At 38.4% G+C, this 27790-nt stretch overlaps 3 protein-coding genes across 5 annotated transcripts; 2 read left to right on the forward strand and 1 right to left on the reverse strand.

Annotated features, from left to right (window-relative positions):
• Window positions 1-8165: 8165 nt before the first annotated feature.
• On the forward strand, window positions 8166-10287 carry LOC112189835 (putative NAC domain-containing protein 94). The gene is made up of 3 exons (XM_024329189.2): window positions 8166-8979; window positions 9150-9451; window positions 9549-10287. Exons 1-3 carry the CDS (start codon window positions 8796-8798, stop codon window positions 10155-10157), a joined length of 1095 nt encoding a protein of 364 aa, XP_024184957.1. The 5' UTR covers window positions 8166-8795; the 3' UTR covers window positions 10158-10287.
• Window positions 10288-10793: 506 nt separating this feature from the next.
• On the forward strand, window positions 10794-14609 carry LOC112190252 (DExH-box ATP-dependent RNA helicase DExH18, mitochondrial). Of its 2 annotated transcripts, XM_024329675.2 has the most exons (3): window positions 10794-13420; window positions 13981-14046; window positions 14455-14609. In XM_024329675.2, exons 1-2 carry the CDS (start codon window positions 11043-11045, stop codon window positions 14033-14035), a joined length of 2433 nt encoding a protein of 810 aa, XP_024185443.1. In that variant the 5' UTR covers window positions 10794-11042; the 3' UTR covers window positions 14036-14046; window positions 14455-14609. The 2 variants fall into 2 exon arrangements, with proteins under 2 accessions (XP_024185443.1, XP_024185442.1); XM_024329674.2 differs by lacking the exon at window positions 14455-14609 and having other exon boundaries at window positions 10795-13420; window positions 13981-14407.
• Window positions 14610-21779: 7170 nt separating this feature from the next.
• LOC121051460 lies at window positions 21780-27790 on the reverse strand. 2 transcript variants are annotated; one of them, XM_040513843.1, is made up of 12 exons: window positions 27606-27790; window positions 27022-27515; window positions 26718-26784; window positions 26184-26588; window positions 25263-25393; window positions 25057-25165; window positions 24776-24921; window positions 24549-24625; window positions 24380-24452; window positions 23999-24204; window positions 22518-23857; window positions 21780-22399 (listed from the first exon to the last, which is right to left on the reverse strand). In XM_040513843.1, exons 1-12 carry the CDS (start codon window positions 27612-27614, stop codon window positions 22190-22192), a joined length of 3267 nt encoding a protein of 1088 aa, XP_040369777.1. In that variant the 5' UTR covers window positions 27615-27790; the 3' UTR covers window positions 21780-22189. The 2 variants fall into 2 exon arrangements, with proteins under 2 accessions (XP_040369777.1, XP_040369776.1); XM_040513842.1 differs by having other exon boundaries at window positions 22518-23860.

The raw sequence follows: 27790 nt of genomic DNA on the forward strand, positions 1-27790 counted from the left end.
CCATTTGGTCTAATGACATAAGTCTCTCATTTGTAACTGAGAGATCGTGAGTTCAACCCATAGGCTAGTTATTGAATCTGAGTTGTTGATTTGATTAAAAAAAAATAATAATAATAAATAAAAGAAGAAAAACTTCAAAATCTGAGTTGAAGAGAAAAAAAAAACTTCAAAATCTAAAAAGTGAGTAGTGTGGACATTGTCTCCTCACTTCACAATTTTATCCTTCTTGGATTAGATTTTTCCTTTTTTCTTTATTGAAGATTTTTATTTTCTTAAAAGGACATTCTTGTAGTTTTGAATTAACCCATTCTTTTTGGTCTGATAGATGAGAACCCAAAATTTCCAACCCGTATACGTATAGGTATGTAACACAGATTATAAAGCCCATGCATATAGCTAGTATGAACATACATGCCAGAAAAAAAATGTATGAATAAGTGTGAAAAGAATTTTCAGCAAAAGGGAAATTTAATATGTTTATCGATGTTGATCATATCACATGTCTCCAAATTCCCATCCATACTATTGGCTTTTGTTGATTAATTTTACAAGTCACCACCAGCTTGTGTATTATCAACATATTCCCGAACGCAAGTTTTTCGTTTTAAATTTTCCTTAATTTTCATGTAAACTATATGAAGAAAATTATTTAATGCAGTTGATGTGAAAGACATTTTTATCAGATATATTAAAATTAGTATTATTAAGACTATTTGTCTTTGTGTTGTCTTTGTCCACTTTGCTTCAAGAGTTCAAGGCTTCTAACACACCCTCCGAATCAAATTGACATCGATCGCCAATTAACTTCCAGTAATCTAGGACTTTAATTCAAATTCTTCTCTGTTCCCTGACTTTTTTCACCGATCTCCTTAGTATCAACAAAATCAAATCAAGGTTGAGTGCTTTTTGGGCAGAAATTTTACATAGGACGGAGATCGTTCCTCTTTTAGAATATCAAGGTGAACAAATTAGTGATGGAGATCGTGCTCTGAATAAGTTTAAGTTTAAGCAGTGTAGAAGAGTTCGTATTAAAAAGAACTAATACTTTTAGGTTGTGTTTGTTTCACAGGACTCTGATGTCCAACCTTAATTTCTATACGAGTCCAGGACTACCATAACTTGGCTTAAGCTAGATTAGTACCTGACTCATGTTTGGTGCTGACAGGGTCTAAGGAGCAGACCAGCACCACCCCGAACGATGGCCTCCAACTCCAAATAGCCACCGTGGACCCAGCGTCAAGTCCTGGGTCTCCCCCAACAACACCACCTGCCCAGTCACCCGAACCCAACTCGCCGACTTCACCCTCATCCCCAACCACACTCTCCGCATGCTCATTCAGGTCTGAGGCTGCCTGTGGTCAGGAGCTTGTGTCGGTGTTGGCAGGAATGAGATCGATTGTACTCGGATTTGATCGAAATGATCCGACCCGGTTTGGTCTAATGGATCTGATCTTGGAGGGGGTTGATTGGGATGGGTGATGTTTGTCAATGGTGTGACGAGGATGGTGGCGGTCCCGCGGAAGTGACTGTGCAGTGCAGCGGGTAGTCTTCAGGAGATGGGTTTCGGCCAGGCTTGATTGTTGGTCTGTGATATTCTTTCTTCCTCGGCCGGAGCGCCGGAGATGCTGATCAACACTCTCGCCGACTTCAAGAAATGCGACTCAGAGAGAGCCCTGGCAACCATAGAGAGCTCCTCTGCGAAGAGTAGAAGGAGGCTTGCACAATCCCATGGTTTTTGGTGGGTTTGTGGTAGAAGGTGTTGGGGCTACTGTTGGGACTGTGGAGTTTCATTAAAAATAGTCCTCCTTGCTGCCAAACATGGGATAACTGGGATTAGACTACATAAGGATGTCCAATCCCGTCCAATCCCATGTAACAAACACGACCTTAGTACAATGCATTAGTGTCTGTCACCAATGATTATGATTCTCGCAGCGAAAATTTATAGGAAAGTACATTTGTGACATATATTGAAAATTTATAAGAAAGTACATTTGTGATATATATATATATATATCTTATATAATTAAGTCAATTCTCAAATGAATGGTTAAATTTTTGAACTACCATATTTGTCCTCACATAATATAGATATTAATAAATAAATTATTTCTATATGAGGATAAGATAGTCAATTGATTATCTCATATTTTAAAAATTTACAATACTTCCCATTAAAAAAGGAGAAACTTTCCCAATATCAGGAAAGATAAATTTTTAAAATTAAAAAAATAAAAATAAAAGTCAATTGACATGTACTCCACATGTGCGGAGCACATGTGTGTGTGTGTGTGTGTCTATATATATATATATATATATATAGAGAGAGAGAGAACTTTGCCCACTTTCCGATTATATTTTCACATCTTAACAGTTCAATCTTTAGTTCCTAATGTATAGATCATTTCTACAAAATTTCAGCTAATTTGGTGATCGTTAAGGTATCCAAAACTGCAATTTACATGAACGGACAGAATCTGTCGAACCGGAACCGTTCGTATTTATAATGGTAAATTGCAGTTTTGGATGACTTAACGATCACCAAATTGGCTGAAATTTTGCAGAGATGATCTATACATTAGGACCTAAAAACTGAACGGCTAAGATGTGAAAATATGAACGGAAAGTGGAGAAAAACTGGAAATCCGCACTGAAGCAAAAAGTGCGGATGTCCGCACCCAAGAAGGATATATATACAGGTAATTAACTTCAAAGTTGGGTAAATGATCATATATATATATATATATATATATATGATCATTTACCCAACTTTGAAGTTAATTACCTCACTTACCCAAGCACTTTAAGAGATTTCCCACTTACACAATATTTTATATATTTTTCCCTAATACCCAATTAAGTATTTGTTTTTATTTCTTTTTATTTATTTTTATGACAATTTTGCCCTCTCATTCTTTGTCACGTAGAGAGAGAAGTCATCAGAGACCTTGCCGGACTCCGGTGACTGGAATCAGGCAACTGGTGACTGGAATCCAGTCATCAGACCAGTGGCCGGATTCCAGCGTCCGATTTTATTGCCCTATAGTAATACCCAATAATTATATTATTGCTCCCCAATAAACATATTATTGCCCCCCAATACTCTTTTTATAGCTTCCTAATAATCATATTATTACTTCCTAATAATCATATTATTACTCTCCAATAATCATATTATTGTCCTCTAGTGAATTGCATAAACTTCCAAAACAAAAATGAATAAACTACAGACACAATTGATCAATTTATATGTTCATTTTTTTTCCTTCCCCATTCTCGGAGCTCACATTATACAAAAAAAAATAAAACATTGCCACTTAGAAATTGCTCTGGGCACCAGATCGGATCAAACTTCAGCCTTCCACCCCCCCCCCCAATTTGGGGATGAAGACACCAGTGATTGGCGCGACCAGGACCAGTGGTTGGTGGGTTCGTACAGATCGGCGACGAGATGCAGGTCTGGCTCGTTGCGGTCTGGGTCGAGGAAGTTGACGCTATCCTGATAGAGAATGCTTGTGAATACGAACGCTGGAGGTTGTGGTTTGATGAGGAACAGTTGAACAAATCTCAGAAGCTTTGATAATTTGTTCAACGACTTCGCCAACTCCGGTCGGGATCATTTGTTCAGAAGCTTTGACGGTGGCCTCGAGGTTGACGAAGATGGCGAGTGGGACATGCTTGCCGGCCCCGGTCTCGGAGAAGAAGGTGTTGAAGGCGTCATCGCCATTGTCAACGGTATTGTCGCTCAGCATTTGGCGGTCCGAATGGAGAGAGAGAGAGAGAGAGAGAGAGAGAGAGAGAGAGAGAGAATATGAGAGGAATGTAGTTTGTTAATTAAAATGAGGGTAAAACTGTCATTGATGTTTAAATTGGATAAATGAGATTAAAAACTTCTTAGAGAAAGTCCACCCGTAGTCAAGAAATGTCAAGGTCGAAAAGTCAAAGAGTCAAAAAGTCAAGAAACTGTTCACTGCCACTGGACATGAGTTTCCACCCGTTCAGTTTCTTGACCAGTCAGTACTGTTCATTATTTTTATTTTTTCACTGTTCATGGGATCAGATGGACAATCCAAAAAGCTAGAGAGAGAGAGAGAGAGAGCTTGGAGCTCTCTGACCTGACCAGAGATGCACCTGCGACTCGCAACTGACTGGAAACTTCCACGTCTAACCACCCCACGAAGGCGCGCGACCACCGACCTCTTCGTCTCGTCGTCGCCATCACGCCTGCGATCTCGGACCGCTCATGCACCTGACGAGGAGGGAGAAACGACAGAGAGAAGCTCGAACCTTCACCAACAAGCTCTGCAATTTCCGGCGACTCCGACCATTGATTGGGCCGCATGTGGTATGGAACTCACTTCTCTCATCGTGCTCTACACTCTAGTATAATTAAATTTTCAATTTGATCGAGTTTTGACAATTTGGTTTTTGGGTTCATCTCAGTTCTGTCGTTGTCTTTGACGCCGACAACTTTCCGGCACCTCTGGGCTTGGCTTCCCGCGCCTCGTCCTCCACTTTCTTCCTTCAGCGCGTCGCCTTCTCCAGTTGTGTAGACGACGTCACCCACGTTTGGGGTTGGGCCGAGCTGGCAGAGGGCTTGGCTAGTCAAGGAAAATGTCATGGAGTTGGCTTTTTTCTTGGCTTCGGTCAAGAAAAGTTGGCTTTTGGCTGGTCAAAAACCCACCGCTGGAAACCCATTTTTCCCCTCCATGGTCACCACCTAAGCTTTTTCTAGCTGGTGACAGGTCAAAAACAAACTGGTGGAGTTGCTCTTAGTGGAGTAAGTGGACAATTTTTAGGCTCAAATTGTGTAAGTGGGCAAAACCCCTATATATAAAAGTCATATTTTGATGAAGATGACTTAGTGGAGCTATGTTTTGTCTATTAATGATAAGGTTTGAATAGTAACTTAGCAAGTAAGCAACAAGACGAAACAATTTGGATTATCTAAATTATATGATATTCAAGGATGTTGCTTTCAAAGAGATTTTTCTCACTTAATTACGCTGCAATATATTTTTAGGCCTATATGGTTACATATGTGATTGAGAACATTGACAGTGATGCATAAATCTGTAAGGAAATAACCTTTAATTATTGTTATACTTGGCTTAATAATTGCAAGTTGATTATGTATGTTTGGAACTCATTTATTGGTATGAATTGAAGTTGCTATTATTGACTCCTATCTTAGAAAACGTAAACCTTAATTTTTCCTCGCATCAGTAAATAAACATGGAACTTAATTGGAATCTTAAGTAGTTTAATTGGTTTAAGATCTAGTTAAAGATAAGAACGAGCTAGGTGAAAGCATATGCAGTAGTAACTTGCCCAACTCAAATTATTGACTATTGATCGAGTACGCATCACATTTTTCAGCCTTTGAAAACACAGATATACTCTTATATTCCAGAAAAACCATTAGTGCTGGACTCAGCTAACAATCCCCATACGCTAATTAAGCCTAAATTAACAAGTATACACATAATACTAGGGAGCTTCTGCTAATCTTCCCATAATACTAATAGAAATCATATATTAAAAATCTTAAGCCAGCATGGAATTTGAAGTGGCTAAGGAAATAAAACCATATATTAATGCTAGGATTAAGTTAAAGTATCTGAAACAATGCATTAGTCAATATCGATCATTGATGTGGATTTGTCCTGTAGGGAACATGGTTATGCTTGGATAGCTGATGTTTGCTGAGAAAGAGGTCAGAAAGTTTGTGTTTGGAAGAGTTTTGATCCAATTTTAAAACTTAGGTTGCACGCATGGGTTCCAAAACCCAGGTCAGAAAACAGACAAAAAGGGTTGCAAACGACGGTCTATATCTGGGGAACTTCACTAAATTTGAGTTCCCATTTGGCCATATTTGTTTTTGACCTAATGATCTTCATGACCCTGGCCATAATCTATTAATTAACTAATTCTTCATGTTTTGCTATTTATATATAGTAGATATGGTTAACAAAACTTGAGCAACCCACAATTAGATTAGTTTGGCACTTTGGCATCCCCTTCATTGGATTCGGGTCCTTTGCTGAAATTTTTGTGATGACTTGGGGCTTAATTATTAGATTCTAAAACTTGGTTATTTTAGAATTATAAAAAATCTTTATACATTTAACTCATAGTGATGAACCCTTAAATTTCGAAACTAAAATGGTTTAACGAACACCATAGAAAGAATAAAATGAATAGAAGAAGCCCTAATCTCTACCCTTTGGAAGAAATGCAGCAGCTCAAAATTGGTGTCTGGAAATAACAAAAAGTTTGGAGATTAGGGATTTTGGATTCCAATGTTCTTGAAATCAAGGGGATTGACCTATGCCTTCCAATTTCTTATTAGCTAATGGCAAGTCTTGAGAAAATTTAGGTGGATCCTTTCCTTGCTCCAATATGATTCATATCAAACCAAACAGAAAAGGGTTCAAAGCTAAACATACTTTTCTGCATTAAAGATCAACTATGAACTATTGGTACTTTTCTTTTGTTTGTTCAAACTTTGTTGTAGTCATAAAATAAGACAATTGCGCTCCTGATGTCAATGACATCAGTAGTATATAGTATAACCATAAACTCTAGTCTCTAGTAGTTGCACTCCCCTTTTTCACAGTTTGGTGAACAAAATTTACCTTAAATACTGTACTCCAATACTAATTGGAGTTCAAATTAGTACAGTTTGCCTAACCTTGTCCTCACTGCAGCAGTGCAGTTGGTCTATATTTGGAATTTCTGGATATGCTGGTGCTAGAAGTTAACTTTTACTAATTTACCATCATCCTTTCTTTCCCATATTGTAATATTTTAATATATTTTCACAATGTAGGCCAAAATTTTCAAAAAAAGTATGTAATCCGAAAATACTTAAACATTAATTAGTCCCCTTGTTTATTTTGCATGGTGGCCTTTTCTTCTGGTTGACCAATAGAAGAGAGGTTTATGTGCTTGAGCTACCCCTAATACTAATACTTAATCACTAGTTTGGCCATATCTTAATATTATAATATCCACTGACATGTTGGATTTTCATATGTGGCAGATGAAGAAATAGAAGCACTCAGAATATTTAGACTGTAATTACCAGATAGAACAAAATGATTATGAAAACTGCTTTGTAAAAGTACATGCACTTTCAAGTTAACACAAAGATTGCTAACGCAGTGTAAACCTCTCCACTGAGGAAACTTCACTGCGTGGCTTATAACGTAGCCAACACGAGAAAAACAATCCACTATAAGTCAAATGAGTTTACAGTATACAAGTAGTGTTGTTCACAACAATCACTTTCACTTAGCAAACAGCTAACTTGTTTTACAACTGTTCTAACTCCTAACTTAATTATCACACTACCAAATGAGTCAATCTTCCAATCTTCCTTGCACTCACCGTCTCACTAATCTTGAGAATGAAATATGCAAGTGACAGAGGAAAAGAAACATATAACACGCAAAGAGAGTTTTTCAGAAAATGATTTGAGTAAACATATGCAGCACACCAACGACAAGGTTAGACTTAAAAAAAAAAAACTCTATAAATAGAATCAGTTTCAAAACCTTTTATAGAGGAGAAAGACTCCCCCTCAATCAAACCTCTGTATCAAATCCAATAAGATAAGGAAATGTTTAAAAACTGATTTCAATACTTTCTAACCGTATGCAAACACGATCTCTATCTGCTATGCATATTGAAAACCTTTTGATGCAGATGTGTATATCAAATCAATTTAACCGATATGCATATCAATTTTAAATCGTGTGAAATGATATGAAATGAATACAACCTTTAACTCAAGATCAGTGAGAGTGATTCTTCTTGATTTTCTCTTCATGTTCTGCATGTTTCTTTATCCTTCCTTGTACCACCGAGAATTTTGGAGAAGTCCTCTCCTGGTTTTGTGCAACTTCTGATTTCCTAGTGACTTTGGGAATGCGTGTGTGTTGAATGAGAATAGCCCAACATACTTACAAATACAGATGGCATTTTTGGATCCAGGGATGTCAAATGATATTAATTCATTATTTCCTTGGATTAAAAACTGAAAAGGGTCTGAGAGGAATTTCCAATTTTTTGCATACATATCTCTTAGTTTGACTGTAATATTAAGCTTTTTAGTTTTGGAAGTTGGTCCATTTATACATGATGATTATTTAAATGTATTATGAAGCCAAAGAAAAAATAGTTTATTTTAAGGGTTAGATTATAATAGTTTGAAAGGGAACCGGTATTTGTCATATTGTATTTGGTTCTTTGAAGATAAATGAGGGTGGTTTCTCTGAAAACTGAACATGAGCAACTGTGAAAGCAACTTGGTAATTAAAAATTCCAAAATTTGCTGAATTTGTAGACCTCTTTTGAGATCCTTAATTTGGTTTAAATAAGACCCTTATGCAGTACCTCAAGAATCACCAACTTAAAAAGCCTCCCAAATTCCCAATTCAATAATTCAATTCAGTACTTGACTTGTGTTCCTTGGTAGCTGTTCTTAAAGAGGGTTGCGAGTCTCAGCTTCTTTACCAAGTCACCGCGATTTTTGTGCAATCGTACTCTCCATTACTCACCCCTGAAAGGGCGGCCGAAGCTTCGGAGCCAGACCCCTTTTCAGGTGGCACATGATAGCTTTGGATGAAGCAAACTCTTATTTGTGAGACTCACTAGAACTGCCTAGTCTTTTAAGCATATGTTAAAGAACCAGAACTGCTTCGAAGCCTAGTAGTCTTTTTCTCAAGGGTCTGCAGGTTTGAACTTTTGAACTCTACCTTTCACCTTTGAAATTTATCAAATAGAGAAGCATGGAAGAGAAGAATGATCAGATGGATAAGGCTGATGACGTCATGTTGCCGGGTTTTCGCTTCCATCCAACTGATGAGGAACTTGTTGGTTTTTACCTCAAGAGGAAAATTCAGCAAAGGCTTCTCCCCATTGAACTGATTAAGCAAGTGGACATTTATAAATATGATCCCTGGGATCTTCCAAGTAAGAAATGACTGTAGTTCTTCACTTTCTTAACCAGCTTTCAAGTTTGGGTTCCTTTTGCAACATAAAGTTTATCCCTGTTTCATGTTAATTAGTTTGAAAGAACATATTTTAAGTGACCTTAGCAATTGTTTCTTGTGACTGAAGTTTTATTTCATATGTTGATGCAGAGCTGGCAAGTACTGGGGAGAAAGAGTGGTACTTCTACTGCCCAAGGGATCGAAAATACCGCAACAGTGCTAGGCCTAACAGAGTCACAGGAGCCGGGTTTTGGAAAGCAACAGGAACAGACAGGCCTATTTATTCATCTGAAGGCTCCAAGTGCATAGGCCTAAAGAAGTCCCTTGTGTTCTACAGAGGCAGAGCTGCTAAAGGAATCAAAACTGATTGGATGATGCACGAGTTTCGCCTCCCTTCTATCCCAGACTCATCACCACCCAAGAAGCTGTTAGATAAAAGCCTGCCTCCAAACGTAAGTAGTAGTACTAGTTGGTTCTATTTCCCATTTTTCCTCCTTGTATTTTTCAGTTGAATTTTCGGTCTCTAATTTGATATGTCATGTTATGCAGGATGCATGGGCCATTTGCAGGATTTTCAAGAAAACAAACTCAATGGCACAGAGGGCTCTTTCTCAATCTTGGCTATCTACGCTGCCCGAACCTACAGCATCCGGTTTTCTAACTCAATGCCCTCAGTTCAGTTCCGAAAACAACATATCTTGCACCACTGACTTAGGATCAGCCATCCAGTTTTGGAGTAACAACAATGACTTACAACATCAACAAGGTTCAACTTACTCAGCTTTCGATGCTCTCCCTTATAAACCCAACTTCAATCCTGCATTAGTTGGAGAAAACCTTCCCAATGGCGGCATCATGTTCTCTCCAATTGAAATGTCATCACCACCCAATTTCAACCACGCCTTAGTTGGTGACTTGAGTAACAACAACACCTCAGGGAGCATAGACTTTGATGGCTCACAACAACAACAGTTTAGTAATGGCTTCTCAATCAGTTTGGCTCAAGATCAGAATCAACAAAATACCAACACAAGCCAGGCTAACAATAACAATAGTCATTGGGGGGCTATCAGATCAATTGGGTTTCCTTTCAGTTTGGGTTCAGATGATCCTAGTGACATGTCTACTAGCTATTCTACAAACAAATGCTATACTTGATAGAATTGATAGTACACAGTACAAGGAATCTATTCTTCTATCTCTAATTAGACTACCATGTAATGTTTGTTAATTAGCTACTGTACAATCAGCTGTTTCCTAAATTCCAATTATACCATTTTAGGCACTAGATTGTTTCTTCTTTTGGGTTGTTCAGTTCTACTTTAAAGCTCTAACTACCAACTACCACCAACCATGACAAGCAGTACATTAAAACAAAAATTACTAGAGATTTTAATACAATTTTATGGTAAACTAACAAATAACAGTATTTTCTGATTTTCCTCCTACATATATGAGGTCCCGAGCTCGAACACATTCCTCATTATTGCTATATTTTTATTTTCAAATTAATTTTTTTTTTAATAGAAGACAGAGGAATTTGGGAGAGGCCTATACAAAGAAATCTGATAATGAAAGCATGAATTGTTTAAAAATGAAAGAAGATAAAAATGTTGGCCAAAAGAAAATAAAAATGCTGATCAAAAAAGGAAAAGAATAGAAGAAAACTAGAAAGTAGAAAACATTTGGGCCAGATGAATGATATAAGCCCACTCCAAAGTTGGTCCAATTTTTGAAATCCGGGTCAGTAATCGATGTTTCCCGACTTCAATACCAAACGTCGTCGTTTAAGTTCTACTCTGCTTCTTTGTCGTCCCAATGTTGGGTTTAGGGTTTTAGCTGTGTTAAATCCTCGCCACCACTTTCCCACAGTTTGCGTTTTCACTCTCAAATCACTCATTTTCTCATGTCTCAGGTCTGCTCCTATAATCCTGCTCTCTAATTTTCTTTAACTTTTTCCCAAATTTCTGGGTTCTTCATTTGAAATTGAAGTTATTGATTTGTTCGTCTATGAATTTCTGAGTTTGAATTGAGTGTTAAGCAATGGCTAGAGGCCCTGTAAGTTCCCTTTTTCGAATTTATGGTTCTAAGAAAAACATATCTAGGTTTAGGGTTTTGATCTGGAATCAATATGACCGCTCTGTATCACCAAGGTTCACATCTTTTCCTGCTTTAGAGGTCCAAAATCGTTCATTTTCAACGAGCTTAGTGAACCCAGTTCGTGTTAGGTTATCTTCAGAGAACCCAAAATTTGTGGGGTGGGATAGTGTTTTTGTTAAGCCATTTTCTACTGGTGTGGAAGATGGGGATGAGGATGTGAGTGATAGTAGAACAGTGGTTGATAATTTTGATGCGGATGTGGGGAAGATTGTTGAGTTTGAGGTTCCGAGTGAGAATAAGGAATATATTTGGTCGGAATCAGATGATGATGATGATAGTGAGAATGAGGCTGTTATTAGTGATTCAATGGTGGAAGAGTTGGGAAGTGGTGATGACAATGTGAGTTCAGTGAAAGCGGTGAGCTTTCAGCACGTTGCATCGCGCGACCCTGTTGAGTTGTATAGGGAGCTTTGTGATAATGAGAAGGGTGCAAAGCAGACACGGAGTGATTGGGAGACTCTTCAAGAGACATTCCGGTATTTTGGAAATTCGGGTTGGGCGAGTGATCAGGCTCTTGCAATATACATTGGCAGGTCATTTTTTCCCAATGCTGTGTATAAGTTTCGGAGCTTTTTCTTCAAGAAGTGTTCTGCTGATGTTGCCAAGTATGTGGTGTCCCTTGGTCCATCTGATGAAGCAGTTAAGTTTTTGTTTCCTTTGTTTGTTGAATATTGTTTAGAAGAGTTTCCTGATGAGATCAAGCGCTTTCGTGGTATGATTGCATCCGCGGATCTGACAAAGCCCCATACTTGGTTTCCATTTGCACGGGCTATGAAGCGTAAGATAGTTTATCACTGTGGTCCAACCAATAGTGGGAAAACTTTCAATGCCTTGCAACGGTTTATGGAAGCAAAGAAGGGTATCTATTGCAGTCCTCTGAGATTATTGGCTATGGAAGTCTTTGACAAAGTAAATGCGCTTGGGGTGTATTGTAGTCTTCACACAGGGCAAGAAAAGAAATTTGTCCCATTCTCAAACCATGCTGCTTGTACAGTGGAAATGGTGTCAACTGATGAAATGTATGATGTTGCTGTCATTGATGAGATTCAGATGATGGCAGATCCATGTAGAGGTTTTGCATGGACGCGAGCATTACTTGGCTTAAAGGCTGATGAGATACATTTGTGTGGAGATCCAAGTGTTCTCAATGTTGTTCGAAAGATCTGTTCAGAGACTGGTGATGAGTTGTATGAGCAGCATTATGAGAGGTTTAAGCCATTAGTGGTTGAAGCAAAAACGCTATTGGGAGATCTTAAAAATGTTAGGTCTGGAGACTGTGTGGTTGCTTTTTCAAGAAGAGAAATATTTGAGGTTAAAATTGCAATTGAAAAACACACCAACCACCGCTGCTGTGTTATTTATGGTGCCTTGCCGCCAGAAACTCGTAGACAGCAAGCTAATTTGTTTAATGATCAAGATAATGAATATGATGTTCTGGTTTCTACGGATGCAGTGGGAATGGGTCTGAATCTTAATATTAGGAGGGTTGTATTCTATAGTCTTGCGAAATACAACGGTGACAAAGTTCTCCCAGTTCCAGCATCTCAGGTGAAGCAGATTGCTGGAAGAGCTGGTCGGAGAGGAAGCATCTATCCAGATGGACTTACTACCACATTGAATTTAGATGATCTGGATTACTTGATTGAGTGTCTAAAGCAGCCTTTTGATGAAGTTAAGAAAGTGGGCCTGTTTCCTTTCTACGAGCAGGTTGAGCTATTTGCAGGGCAACTTCCTAACATTACGTTCTGCCAGCTACTTGAAAAATTTGGTGAAAATTGCCGCCTGGATGGGTCATACTTCTTGTGTCGACATGATCATATAAAGAAGGTTGCAAATATGTTACAGAAGATTCAGGCACTATCTCTGGAGGATCGTTTTAACTTCTGCTTTGCCCCAGTAAATATAAGAGACCCAAAAGCTATGTTCCATCTTCTAAAGTTCGCTTCATCATATAGCCAGAATCTCCCTGTCAATATTGCTATGGGCATGCCAACGGGTTCTGCTCGTAATGATAAGGAACTCTTGGATCTCGAGACTAAGCATCAAGTGTTGTCTATGTATATGTGGTTGTCAAACCACTTCAAGGAAGAAACTTTTCCATACGTGAAGAAGGCTGAAGCAATGGCAACAGATATTGCTGAATTGCTGGGTCAGTCTCTAGCCAACGCTAACTGGAAACCAGAATCAAGGCAGGCATCAAAGCCTCAACGGAAGGAAGATAGTCATGAAAGGCCATTGTCACGCATCAAACTGTATCAGAAGTAAGTTCTTGAATAGTTGTTTCTATGACTTTACTGAACTGGTGTATTTTGTTTAGTCAAATAAATAATATGGCATTTCTAGTTAGTCCTTGGTTCTACATTTGTCTTTTATTTTGTAAGAAGGTGCGTGTTTTGATTGTTGTCTCTTACTATTTGGCTCGATATTATCGATTTCCAGGACATTTGTAAAATTGTAATGATTAGTTTCTTCAAAAATTTGCTCAATTTGTTATTGATAAAAAGATAGCTCCTATGATTTTGGTTGTGAATGGTGTTCTGAAAGGTAGTGGTTGAGGCTTTTGAGGTGTCATTTATATGACAGTGGCAGGAAATAGCCGTTATTCATGGTAAATGATAATGTAACATGTTTAATTTCCTCCTTATAAAAGCTCCTCATCAATAATAGAACCAGAAGATGGATAAACAGATGTATTTAGCAGAAGTATGCTAACTTTTAGATTAGGTGTGTGTTATTTCAAATTATTTGTGTATGGATTGCATCCTTTATATGTTTGTTTGGATCTGTTGACCTTGTTATGATCCCTTTTTATGACTTGCAGGAACAGGCATGACCAGTCTGTAAATTCTGTGCACTCAGAGAAGGTAGCTGCTTAGTGGTCTTGCAGGTAAGTTTACTGTCAGAATGGATAGGAAGGAGACTAGAATATGTGTACAATGCATTAAGAGAACAAATTAAGGGTTCAAAACAAAATATAGCATGCATTTGCTTCCGTCTGCAAACACAAAACAGCGACCTAAAGAAGCCATAGCGTCCGCCAAATGATTTGCTTCCTTCAGATGGTGTGAAAAGAAATTATGTGGAAAGATTTGAGCTGGCAGTTTAATATCTTGGACCTTTGTACATATATAGATGCTTACACTAATTTTGGTCGTTCTTTTGTTCTCTAAATAAATGACAGTAACTTTGGATGTGCTAAAGTTTTGCAAAATGTAATGACAAGTAGTAGAGTAGAGGTTGTACGAATATGAAGTTTCTGTACTTGAAACGATCTGTCCTTTCAATAAAACTGCAGGTCTAATTCCATTTGGTCGACCAAACCATTCAACAACGGCTACAGGGCCACCGGGTTCTTATTGGAAATCGGCAATACATGAACACAGTTATTCATATTGTGTACTTGTAAATATTTGAAGAAAAGAATGAAATTATTGAGATTTTTTCATTACAGATTCTTCCGATCAAACACCGAGATCAGTTTTCATAAATGAACCGATTATTGTTTTGAGTAATTCTGTTTCTGGATATGGATCGCAATCTGTTCTGTGGATAGATACCACAGCAGATGGTGCCATCCAATGCAAGGAGTCCATCAGGAATGAGAAAATCTTTACTGCGGTTGTAAAACTAATCTCTACCTGAAGATGCTCGAGGTTTGGTAATGGTGGATTCCTTCTCACTTATTCTGGAAAGATGAGAGCCTGGACATTCACGACGAGAAAGTATAGGATTTTAACAAGTTGGAATAAGACATTTGAACAAACAAAGCTAGTGATTGGTACATACCTCAGGAGCAGCAGCATGCAGACTTAATTTTCTGGAGCAATCAAAATTCTCAAGAAATCTAATCAGACGAAGATGATTCCAAGACGAGCTAGGCTCCCTCCCTATATGGATTGAAATTGTAGCATCCAATAAGTTTGGAATGATTTTGGTACTTTTCTTTCGTCCTTCCCAGTAGTCATGTAAAACCAAATTCTCCAGGAGGGGAAACGTTGAAGCAAAGCCTCTAAGCCATGTTTCTGTCAAGCATGTATCAAAGAACTCAGACTCTCAACATTTTTACAAGAGGCAATGTCAACGTTGCCCCAGCTGTACAGCCCTCCATGTAGTTTAAAAGATTTAAGATTCGTAGCTTCTATTTGAAAACGCACTGAGCCGCAATGCATAACTTCCAAGGATTCGAGGCTCAAACTAGAAAGTTTAAGAGTCTGTGACAAGCCAGTACATAGCTTGAGGGACAAGTAAGCCATGAAAGGGCACCCGGAAATTAACTGCAAGAATGCGAAGTTGCTACTGAATTCCACTAGTTTGAGGGACATAGTTCTCAAACATGGGAAGCTCGTAGGGTCATTGCTGCCCTGTATCACCACATTCTCCAACTTTGGTTAAAGATCCTGCATTGTTGCTGAGAAGTGTTCGTGGTAAGCGGTACGGGGTGTATGCCGTAACTCTGGTATATATATGAAGCAGATGTCTAACTCTTTAACGTTTCTGTTTCTTTCAGCAGCATAACTCAACCACCTGCTTATGATCCCATTATCATCATAGTTCCGATCACCAAAGTATCTCATACGAAGCCTGAACTTGTCTAACGTGTTGTTATATTTCTCACATCGCTTCAAACACATGCTCAAGAAGTTCATGAACCTTTGATGTCGAATCCCCTTTTTCGCAAGGCGTACCTGCTCATCCTCATCATCCTCATTATTCTTATCCTCATCCTCATCAATGTCCAATGCAGGAATCAAAGGCCATACACGTAACCACTGCTTAGAAAAAATGCATGTCCGGGCAGTGTTTTTGGTGGAAAGCAGAGATCCAGCGAGGATTTGCTCCATAGCAACGTCAGGTAACTCTGATAGAGAAGTAGAAAATAAGGATTCGGTGTGTTTGCAATACTTCAATATTATTCATCTCCAAATATGAGGTTTATAAAGAACCTTGCCTTGTGCCTTGTGCCTTGCATCTCTTTTGGTTTTGAAAACCCATTTACAACCTATAGGTTTCTGTTTGGGGTCAGGTTCAACTAATTCCCAAACTGCATTTTGGCTCATGGAATCAATTTCTGCTTCCATTGCTAGCTGCCATTGGTGAGATTCATTACTTTCACTGGCCTGATTAAATGTAGTTGGATCATTGTCCTCTACACAGTCCATTTCAATTTCTGCTTCTTGCAGATAAACAATGTAGTCACTCTCTTCCCCCCCCCCCCATAAGTTGGTTTTCTTGCTCTCTGTGATCTTCTAGGCTGAGGATGTTCAGGATTAGGTTGAGCTACAGGTACTTGATCAGTTACTTGGTCAGTTACTTGACCAGTTACATGTACTTGATTAGTTACTTGACCAGATACAGCTAGTCAGCTACTTGATCAGTTACTCGACCAGTTACTTGATCGGTTACATCTTGTTCTAAAGGCAATGCTACACTTATATTCTCATCTGACACAATTTCCTCAAAATCTGAGGTTAAATCCTCAAGGTTTGTATTGTGAACTTTTTCACTTAGAAACTTTACTTTATCTGTTTCAAAAATTCTATGTGAATGATGAGCATAATATAATTTATGGCCTTTAGATTTATCTGGATAAGCTATAAAATAGCAACTAACAGTTTTGGGGTCAAGTTTATTCAAGCTTGGATTATAAATCTTAGCTTCTGCATGACATCCCCAAACATATATGGCAGTAATGAAGACTAGGTTTCCTGCCACACCAAAGCTCAAAAGCAGTATTTTCTATAGCCTTACTAGGTGTCATGTTGCAAATATAATTTGCAGTTTTTAAAGCCTCACCCCACAGAAATTTAGGAAAACCAGTTGTACACATCATACATCTAACCATGTTCAAAAGAGTTCTATTCTTTCTCTCTACAACACCATTCTGTTGTGGGTTATAGGGTGTTGTATATTGAGCTTTAATTCCATTGTCTTGCAAAAAGAAGGCAAATGGACCCTTTTGTCGGCCGGATCCAATGTACTTTCCATAGAACTCACCACCTCTATCTGATCTTACTGTTTTGATTTTCTTTTCTAGTTGATTTTCTACCTCAGACTTAAAGATTTGAAAAGCTTTCAATGCTTGTGTTTTTTCTGAAAGTAGATAAAAATAACTGTATCTAGAAAATTCATCAATGAATGTGATGAAATACACATTCCCACATATAGTTTGATGCCTAAATGGACCACATATATCAGTGTGTATGAGTTCTAGTAAGTTTTGGCTTCTATATGCAGTCTTCTTTCTAGTATTGGTTATTTTTCCCTTAAAGCATTCCACACAGTCTGTTAGATCAGAAAAATCTAGTTCATTTAGGATTTTGTTTTTCACCAAAATTTTTAGTCTCTCTTTTGAAACATGGCCGAGCCTTCTATGCCATAAAAATGCAGACTTTTCATTTAGTTTGGTTCTTTGAACACATGTTAAAGTGATAGTACTGTTTGTGTTATTTTCAACAAGTAAAATTTCTTGTTGAGCCATTGAACAATTTAATTGTAAATAATCATTCATAATAACACCAGAACCAATTTGAACAGAATTTTTAGAAATAAGAATTCCATTACTATCTATAACAAGTCTACAACCAGATTTTACTAAAAGAGAAACTGAAACCAAATTCCTTCTCATGGAAGGTACATAAAAAACATTGTCCAAAACTAACAATTTTCCTAATCCTAAATTGAGGTTTAAGGTTCCAATAGCCTTGACTGCCACTCTCATGCCATTGCCCACACACAAGTTCACTTCATCACTTTTTGGGATTCTCCTCCTTATGAATTCTTGCAAAGAATTAGTAATATGAATAGGTGAGCCTGAATCTATCCACCAAGACTGTGATTCAACATTTATAAGATTAATTTCTAAAGAAAAAACTGTATTAGAAAAAATCTTACCCTTTTTGGCTAACTAGTTCTTATAGCCAGTGCAGTCCTTTTTCATGTGTCCTACTCTTTTGCAAAAGTAGCACTTGAACTTGAATGTCCAGTTTTCCTTGGCCACTGCAGCTGTTAAACTCTTAGTTATGGCTTTAGTAGGCTTGAGCTTGTTCTGGGGCTTTTTCTTCTTAGGCTTCTCTATGAGGTTTATGGCTGTAGCAAGTTCTTTTTCTTCCTTGATCCTAGCTTCCTCATCCACACAGATGTATATAAGTTCATCTAGAGTCCAGTTTCCCTTTTGAGAATTGTAACTGGTTCTAAGATGACTAAAACTATTAGGTAGGGAATGCAGTGCATAATGCACCATCTGCTCATCCCTAACCCCCATCAAGAGCTCCCTAAGTCTGCCATTTATATTGATCATCTTCATAATATGCTCTCTAACTCCCCCTAAACCAATGTACTTCAAATCATGAAACTCCTTGGTTAGCCTAGCTGCTTCTGCTTTTTCACTTTCTTTAAACTTAGCACCTATGAGTTCCAAAAAATCTGATGCTAGCTCAGGCTCTTCTATACTTCCCCTGACAGTTTTAGACATAGATGTTCGGATGAGGTTCTTAGCCATTCTATTGGATCTATGCCACTTCTTGTAAAGATTAGTTTCTTTCTTGGTGCTTTTATCATTCAACTTTGCAAGCTTATCCTCAGTAAAGCAATAGTCTATGTTTTCATGCATTCCCATATAGTTCTTTACAGAATCTAGCCAAGCTCTATAGTTGGTTCCAGTTAGCATCAAGACACTGTTCAAGTTCATGTAATAGTTACCTAAGGAGCAAAAACAAAATTCATGTGAGTTCTCAATTTGTAAAGAAAATAACTTTAAGTTTTCTGTGTTTTATTAAGCTTTAAGCAACCAAAAACAAGAACAGTTCAAAGAGAGTTCATACAAAAAACTTAATCAATCCATACTTGCATTCATGTCAGTCCATAACAAAAACAATGTTAAGCAACACTTTTGAGCAGAAGCATAACATCCTGGATTTCTTTATCAATATGCCATGTTCAATGAAAACAAGTTATCCAAAGAAATTTATCCACATCTTTAGACAGAAGAAAAATTTCTAAGTATCCGTATTTATTTTCATCAAGCATGCATACTGCTGTTTTGTATTCTAAAACCATACTTGACCACTTCTTTGGAAGATAAAATTGAAGCATAGTTTTAAAACACAAAATACAATTTCAGTTTTGTTACTCGATCAGGTACAGTTACTTGATCAGTTACTTGGTCAGGTACCTGATCAGTTACTTGGTCAGGTAGCTGATCTGTGTTTTCTGCCAACTACAATGAAGAATTCTTTGTGCATCATAATCACGTATGCCAACAGAAAACCACAAAACATATGAGCTCTTTTACTTTATATTCTATCCAGATTCATCCTTGTAAGAAAATAAGCTCTTGTATCTATCAACTTTAACAATGTGTAAACAATTTCTGGGAGATTTTTGTTCTTCATATAGTTTTACACAATCACAGATACAATGCAATACCATCAATCAATTGAACATGCATATCAAATCACAATTACACATTCAAACACAATTGTTTCGATTCCAAGAAATCCACAAAACAATCAAAAAATTGTAAATTTCATCCGGTCACCATCTACTCTAGCCTAACGCATGCCTAGAATGCTACTAGGGTTCTTGATCACAATCGAAAACTTAATTATCATGGTATGAATCGAAAACAATTTTCACAGAAAAACCTGTTTTTGCTTTTTCCCCAATTTACTGCAAAAAATCTCAACGGAAGCGTGAATTTGATAACCAGATGCAGCAATCGACTTTATTGGCTTCTTGATTCACAGCAGTTGGGATTTTGAATCCCTTCTCGAGATGAAAACATCTCGCGCGTTTCCGAATCCAGTCCCAGACCTTCATCTTGATCAAAACTGACCGTTGTGTTACAACGGTCACCTGTTCTTCATGTTTTGGTCGGGTTTGGGCTTGGATAGTCCGCGTGCTGTGACTGGGCCTAGATTAAATAACTTTACCTTGATCAGTTACTTGACCCGTAAAGCAAAAAACTTTTTTTACTTTTATTTTTATTTTTTATGTTTGTTGTGCAAAACCCTAAAACGATTTTCTTGCCAAGCAAAACTAAATTCATATTTTTGTGAGCCTATGCTCTGATACCAATTGTAAAACCATATACATGCTCACAATCATATGCATACAAGCTTGACAATAATCACATAAGAATCGAGACTTACCTTCAGCAATTATTGGCATGATTCCATCTCTACAACTGCACAACAATGATCACTAGAATATAGCTTTTTGTTGCTTACCAACCTTGCTTCTCAATGGACAGAACTAATACAATAATCGTGGTGGCAACAGGGACCAATTCATCCATATATATATAGGAGACTTAAACCTCAAGAAACTTCCCATTAAAGCAATCCATATTGGTTTAGGTTTCCTAGTTAGACTCTTAATGTAACACTTCATTGTAGTCTTTCTTGCAGACCAAGAACTGGATTACTTACCTTAATGAATTGATACACTCTTTCATTAAGTTACAAGTATTGATTTGAGTTTGTGTCCATGTTAAACAAGATTTGACATTTAGCTAATTATCAATATACTTAATGTTAACGTGTGACACGTCCATATTTGATTCTAACAATATAAACATCTCTTTTTTTGACTTTCAGCTCTTATATTAATAGATCTGTCTTCTGTTAATACTAGGGCTGTCACTCGGACGGTTCTAATCGGTTATAGGTATCACCAACTTCAAAACCAAAGTTTTCGGTTTCAAAATTGAGCTACCAATTACCAACCAAAATTTTCGGTTTTTAATCATATCTACTAAATTCGGTATTTCAGTTTTCGGTATTACCAACTGAAGAACAACTAATTCTTTGTAATATAAATTAGAATGAACAAAATTAGGTTTTTCAATTTTATAACCATAAACTTCATATTTATCTACTAATCATAGCTTTCTTTTGTATATATGACATCAAATTTTATCTATTTTCAATAAAACTAGGTTATTTAACAATTTTGGACTAGGTTACTCAAAATACATGTACTATTAATTATGTAGTATATTGAGTAATGTTCATACTATTATGAAAACTTTTATGTTTATTTCTTAATATACATGTATGTGTATTGAAAATCATAATATATAAAGCTAATATTTAGATAATCGGTAAATTCGGTATTTACCAAAATCAAACCAACTTTTTCTGTAATTTTCGATTTCGGTTTTATCAGTTTCGGTTACCAAAAAGTCGGTTTACCAAACCTAAAGTATCGGTTGATATTCGGTCGGTTTGAAAATTACCAAACCAAGTGGCAGCCCTATTTAATACTCGCTAGCTATACGTTTCCATTTATAAGGTCCATTTTTAAGGACTTGGTTTCCTTGCATGCAGGTTCATCAGGATTTGATTTCCTTGCTTTTATTTCCCTGTCTACTATATATCTTAATCAATACACTTGTTCGCCAGGTAACTGATTAATCAAAACCTTTTCCAAACTAGAGTTATCCAATGACATGATGGGGTTATCTATAAACCCAGTTCATCATCAGTGCTTCTTCGAATCAGATTTATAAACACACATCTCTTTCAACCCTGAGAGGCTGAGACCTTTTCTCATTTGGCTAGAAGAAATTCATTCAGCGAAAACGACATCAATGCTATAGAACGGAAGTAGTTAAAGATAATAGACAAAACATGTACTCATTTTTTGGGTTCAAAAAGCGCTAATAGATGGACAAAACAGCTTTTGTTCATTCCATATTCATATTCCTTTGTCAAAAGCTGAGACAAAACATGATAACAGTAGAATAGTACTAGAACATGATAACAGTAGAATAGTACTTACACTACTGTGACAGTGGTGCTAGTCGGCTCAAAATCTAGGCCGGAGGGAATCCACCAGTTCAAAAGTGTGTGTCTAGTGTGACCGGGAGGGACACTAGCCCAACCCGCAGTTCCTCTTTACTTTTCCTGGGTGTGCATCTTATAGTTCATCCACACCCACATACTATATATCCTATCTAACATACGGCATATCTATATAGTTCACCTGCAGTTCTCCTGTGCATGGAAACATAGACTGCAATGGCTACCTCAGTTACTAGTAAATGGAAGTACTAAATCCATTTTCTGTACTTCTGTGTCACACAGCACGCATTTGTGTGGGAAAAGACCAGAAGCCTCTATTGCCCGCAACTTACAGTCAGTGCACCACAGCAAGTGTTTACAAGGGAAATTGGCCCATAGCATCTTCTGCTGGTTGCATGCAAAACACCTTCTTACCGATAATCTTTCCTTGTAAATCTGAACGAAGACCATAGAGTTAGATATAGATAATATGCAGATGATTCATATAACCCATTAACACGCACTGTAACAGTAAGAACATCAAAATATATCTATTTTGCAGGCCATTGCTCACCTTGTAGAAATCAAATTCACGAAGGAAGTAGGATTTGCTCCATTTCTTGGACAGGGACTCCAAAACGAGATGCCGTCTTGGATCCCTAATATTTATACTTCCTTTATCCCCCGCACTGCACTGTCCCTTTTCATTGTCAGTCTCTCCGGCAAGCACGTCAGTTTCTTTCTGACCATAGAATAGAGGATCTGGTTTTAAGAATTGAAGGAACCTCAGGTGCACACATTGTCCTTTATCCTCTGCAGAGTTCATTTCAGGATACCCAGAGGAGGGTTTCTCTTGCCCATGGCTAGTGACACTTGAGCCAAACTTCTCACCAGCATTGCAAATGGAAAGGTCCTCAATACAGTTTGAATCACCACTAAAGTCAAGTGAAAGGTCCTGAAGGCACTTTGAATCAGCAGCATTGTCAGCTGAAATGTCCTGAAGACACTTTGTATCACTAATGCTTTCAATTGTAAGGTTCTGAAAACACTTTGAGTCACTGCCATTGTTAACTGAAAGGTCCTGAAAACACTTCGAATGGTCCTGAAGACACTTTGAATCACCACAATCGCCACTTGAGAGGTCCAAAAGACACTTTGTATCACCGCCTTTGACAAGCAGTGCAGACAGAGACAGAGTGTGAGGTGTTCTCAGTGTAGGAAGGAGTCGGCGTTGAGGCCTAGAAAATTTTGGCCGGAGGATCACGTGAGTTGGAGTTCCACGTTTGCAGATGGGGAGAATCTCAACAGTACATAAATCAGAGAAACATTTCACAAAGTCACTGAGCTTAGAGTAGCCCACAGATGAGTGATCCAGTTCTAACCCAAATTTAGCCCTGAAGTCAGCTTTTAGAGAAGACAGAGCATAATTTGAATGCTTTGACAGACCTTGTAAGAACCCAGGAAACCACTTCTTGAAAACCTTTAGCCATGTAGGAGTGCTTGGATCCTCAGAGCTCTTGGTAACTTGAGGTTCAGTGGAACACGCCACTGGTTGTCCAAGGACTAATCTATCAGCCCAAGAACCTTGTTCAGGGTTATCACCTTCCATAATATTCTCGTTCGACTTCTGCTGTGGAAGCTGATTTTGAATATTCTTATCTTGTTGTCGTTGTTGAGGTGACATCTTCTCAAACTCAGCTCCCAAAACCAATTTTGGAATTAAACTTTTTATTTCAACTTTCTTGCCTCTCATGGTGATGTAGTGCGCTTGCATAGCTTCTGAAGCAGATTTCTCCTCTCTGAATGTGACAAAACCAAAGCCTCGAGATTGTATTTTGTTTTCTGTTTGAGTTACAATGACTATAGCATCGTCCACTGATCCAAACTCCTCTTCACAGAACTTTCCCAAATCATCTGCTTCACAAAGTAAATACAGAACCATGTTAGTCAGAAAAATAAACTTGTACATATCTGTTATTTAGATTATTGATCCTGCTAGATAATCATGCTTATTACAACATAAATTATTTTGACAAAAGTTCATAGGTGCATTACCAGAGTCCACTGATGGAGGAAGTCCACCAACAAAGATTTTGTGTTTGAGTAGTTTAGCAGCAGAAAAATGACTCCGGTCTGCTCCCTCCTTCACTTTCCGAGACTCCTCCTCACAATGTGCATAAAAGCACTTAGCTCCTCTGACACATCCTCGATGCGAGTCAAAGTACTTACAAACCTCTGCCTTGGTGCTTGAGTTAACATTTCTAGCATTCACAGGCAGTAGAAACTTGAGAACAATGAACATAGTAAAGATATAAACATGCATGAGTAAATTAATGCCTGCTGACACACAAGCATATAAGACGGAACATTTTTTCTTTTCTCTGAAAGAGAAAACAAGCAACTGTGATGCATATAAGTTTATAACAATGATTTTACCTTTCATTAGCGGTGTCTTCATCTGTCAACTCTAAAGCCGTACATTTATGTTGATTGGGGAAAGCGTGATTAACTGCACATGAGAAAGTACAGATGTTAAATCAAATATACAGAAGATGGGTAAAGTTGCTTGATATATTATTTTCACATGTTTTAATAATGAACTTACTGAGGCTAACAGTGGTTGGGTTCAGCAATATGTAACGCATATCTTGAGAGGTTGCCAGGTCTATAGCTCTTTGCCTACTGGTATTTTAAAAGTTTTGCAGAAATTCATGCAGACACATGTACAAAAGAAATGTTAGCATTCAAAGTTTTAACTAAAGAGGCTCTAGAACCCACTACTGGAAAGATACAAACACAATAGAACTGAAGAAGTTTTTCATTGTTCCTTACCGCAGATTAAGGACTTCACTATTTGCTCCCCAGGTTAAAAGAAGCTCAGTACACTCCTTACTCTCATTCTTCACAGCGAAAAACAGGGGCGTTTCTTTCATTTCCGTCCTATATTGGACGCCAACTGGGTCTTCCAACAGAAGGACCTGTCAATGGAAAAAATTCATGGCTACTGAGTTTCATGAAAACTTAAAGGGTGATGTTAACCAATGTATTTCTGGTTGCCAAGCAAGTTGATTTGTTAAGCAAATTGAAGAAGTAGACGAGGAAACATATGATACCTCAAGTGCCTCTGAATTACCATTACCGGCAGCAATATGAAATGCTGTTAACCCCAATCTATTCCTTTGGCTTACTCGGGCACCATGATCAATAAGAAGCAATACAATTCTGGGGAATGAAAGAATACAAAGTTAGGTAATTAAACCCTCTGCATCAGTGTGCGTGTGTGTGTGTGTGTGTGTGTGAGAGAGAGAGAGAGAGAGACTTGATCTGTTGGGGACACAACAATCTGGACAATTTAAGGATCCAATGAAGAGCAGAATTTCCATCTGCATCAGCATCATTGACATCTATATTTGTCTTCAAAAGCAGCTGAATAACTGCTTCGTCTCCTCCCTATCAAATTTTTTTCGAATTATGGTTTACGTATCATAATATGATCCCAAAGCGACATTGATATAAAGTACTGTATATGATAATTGCTCACTCCATATTTAAAAACAGAGCTCTACAATAGCAAATTTGTTCCCATGCAACTACTATGCATATTTTCTTGTAGCTACATTATATTCAGAAGCTACCAGTATGGATTAACTATTATGCATGCTGGAGAGTGGAGACAGAACACTTTGAAGATGAAGAGCTTTTTGTCACTGATCATTCAAAATGCTATTATGATACAATGTGCACAAAAAACACTATTATAATTCAATATATTTTGATTCGCTTCTGCTACATATTCTGAATGTACCTTTATTTTGCAGGGCACTGTAATCCTAAGTTCTAACAGTGTAGTAAATTGTTTCCATTTAGCCATTTAGGAGACATTATGAAATGGGAAAGTGCATAGAACCCATTATTAAACGAAAGCAAGAAAACAACAAAGGGAATGAAGAAAACACCAAGACCCATCACCACATTAGGCCAGAAGGACCCAATCCCAAACACAATAGAGAAAGAGAACAAGAACTAGATCAATAATTTAGCGGCCAGTAGCAATGTCTATAATTCAATTGGACCATTCTAATCAGAAAAAACTGCAAAATGAGATTTCTAACACAGGACATATGGAAATGATCAAATTATCGTTCTCTCTCTTCAAATTTTTACACTTTTTTAAACAGTAAGAAAATTTCCCTCTGAATATTATTTGAAAACTGAACAGAACGACGGAGTCTCATCTCACCTGAGCTGCACGGATGAGTGGCGAAGTCACCTTCTTGTCCCCACCACCGCTGCTCTGAGCTACAGCTCCGAAGAGCTGAAGCAGTTCTATCTCTCGAAGCACGAGCTTCCTCCTCTCCGAGTTTTCCCCCTCCGTAGCCGTGGAGGCGCGTTTGGCCGCCCTCAACGGCAACGCTGTACGGCCGCCCATGGACAAAGCCTCCCTTATAAGCCATTCGTAGATAGTCAACTTCTCCTTGGTCCCCGATTCGGAATCACGCAACTCCAAGACGGAATCGTTAACCTTCTCGGCGGCGACGATGAGCAGCGCCGTCAGAGAAGCTACACGGCCTTTAACGGCGTAACCATACGCCACGTCAGCAATCTCCTTGGTTTTTTCACTCAGAAGTTTAACCGTGCTCAAATCCTGAGATTGATCATTCATGAATCACAATATCAATTAGCGACACGTCGTTTTTTAGAGTTGGCAGCTTTTTCTAGCATACCAAACGGGCTTGGTGAAATTTTATTTTCAAATTTTGAAACAAATAGAGACCTTTTCACTCATGTGAATCACCAAGTCTTCGATGGAGAAATCGTTCGGATTCCAATTCAGATCCATCCTGAAAAGTAAAAAAGTAAAGATTAAATATAGGTAGTAAAACAACAAGAGCTTGCTTCAATAAATACGAACGGTAAAAAATTTCAAAAGCGAGCTGAAAATGGAAAAAGCAGATTTTCCATTTCAGGCCATTTCTGCAGAGACTTTAACGGGGATGGAGCACTGCCTTTTAGCCATTTCTGCGTATCAAACGAAAACGACGTCGTGATTTCGACGTTTTGATATTGATTGGCCTTACCTTGTGTCACTAAGCGACAACTCCAGTGCTAGCTGTGCCTGACCGTCCTTGGTCCTCAGGTCCGTACGAGCGTGTTTCTTCAGCAAAACCTCCGCGCACCGCGACGCGTGAGCCGACGCCGCCGTGTGCAGCGGCGATTTTCCCGAGTCGTCGAACTCGTTCACGAGCGGAACTGTCCCGAGTTCGCCGCCGAGAAGCGCGGAGGCGCACTCGGCCGAGTCGAAGTTGCAGCAGAGGTGCAGGAGCTTCGACGCCGTCGCTCGGTCCAGCACGTCGCCGCCGGCGAGCCGCTTCGTCTGAGTCAAAAGCTCGGCCTTGCTGTCGAGATAGACGGCTCTGATCAGACTCGTCTCGGCATCGACCGAGTCGAATCGGTCCGCACTCGCCGCGGCACCGACGGAACACGAACCGGCGCTTTCACCGCCATTATAAGAAAAGTAGCTACATTTCGGAGAGGAGTTGAAGAGCTCCGACGCTCCGAAGCTTCGTATTTCCTGCGATTCATCACGATTTTGAGTACGAGTTCAAGAAAAATTGAACATTGATTCCATGAAAGTGGAGCTCAGATTAAGTAGAAAACGAACCAGATCCATCTGAAATCGCTAAATTGAGCTCAGGATTTCGACGACTAACAATGCAGAACACATTTGCAGAGTGATCGAACGGCGTCGCTTCGATCGGCTTAGAAACCCTAGCTTTTACAGGTTCTTCGTCTCTCTCTCTCTCTCTCTCCCTCTCTCTCTATCTTTTTTGTCTTCACTATCTGACA

This window comes from Rosa chinensis, chromosome 2, assembly GCF_002994745.2.
Source record: "Rosa chinensis cultivar Old Blush chromosome 2, RchiOBHm-V2, whole genome shotgun sequence".
NCBI classification, from domain to species: domain Eukaryota; kingdom Viridiplantae; phylum Streptophyta; class Magnoliopsida; order Rosales; family Rosaceae; genus Rosa; species Rosa chinensis.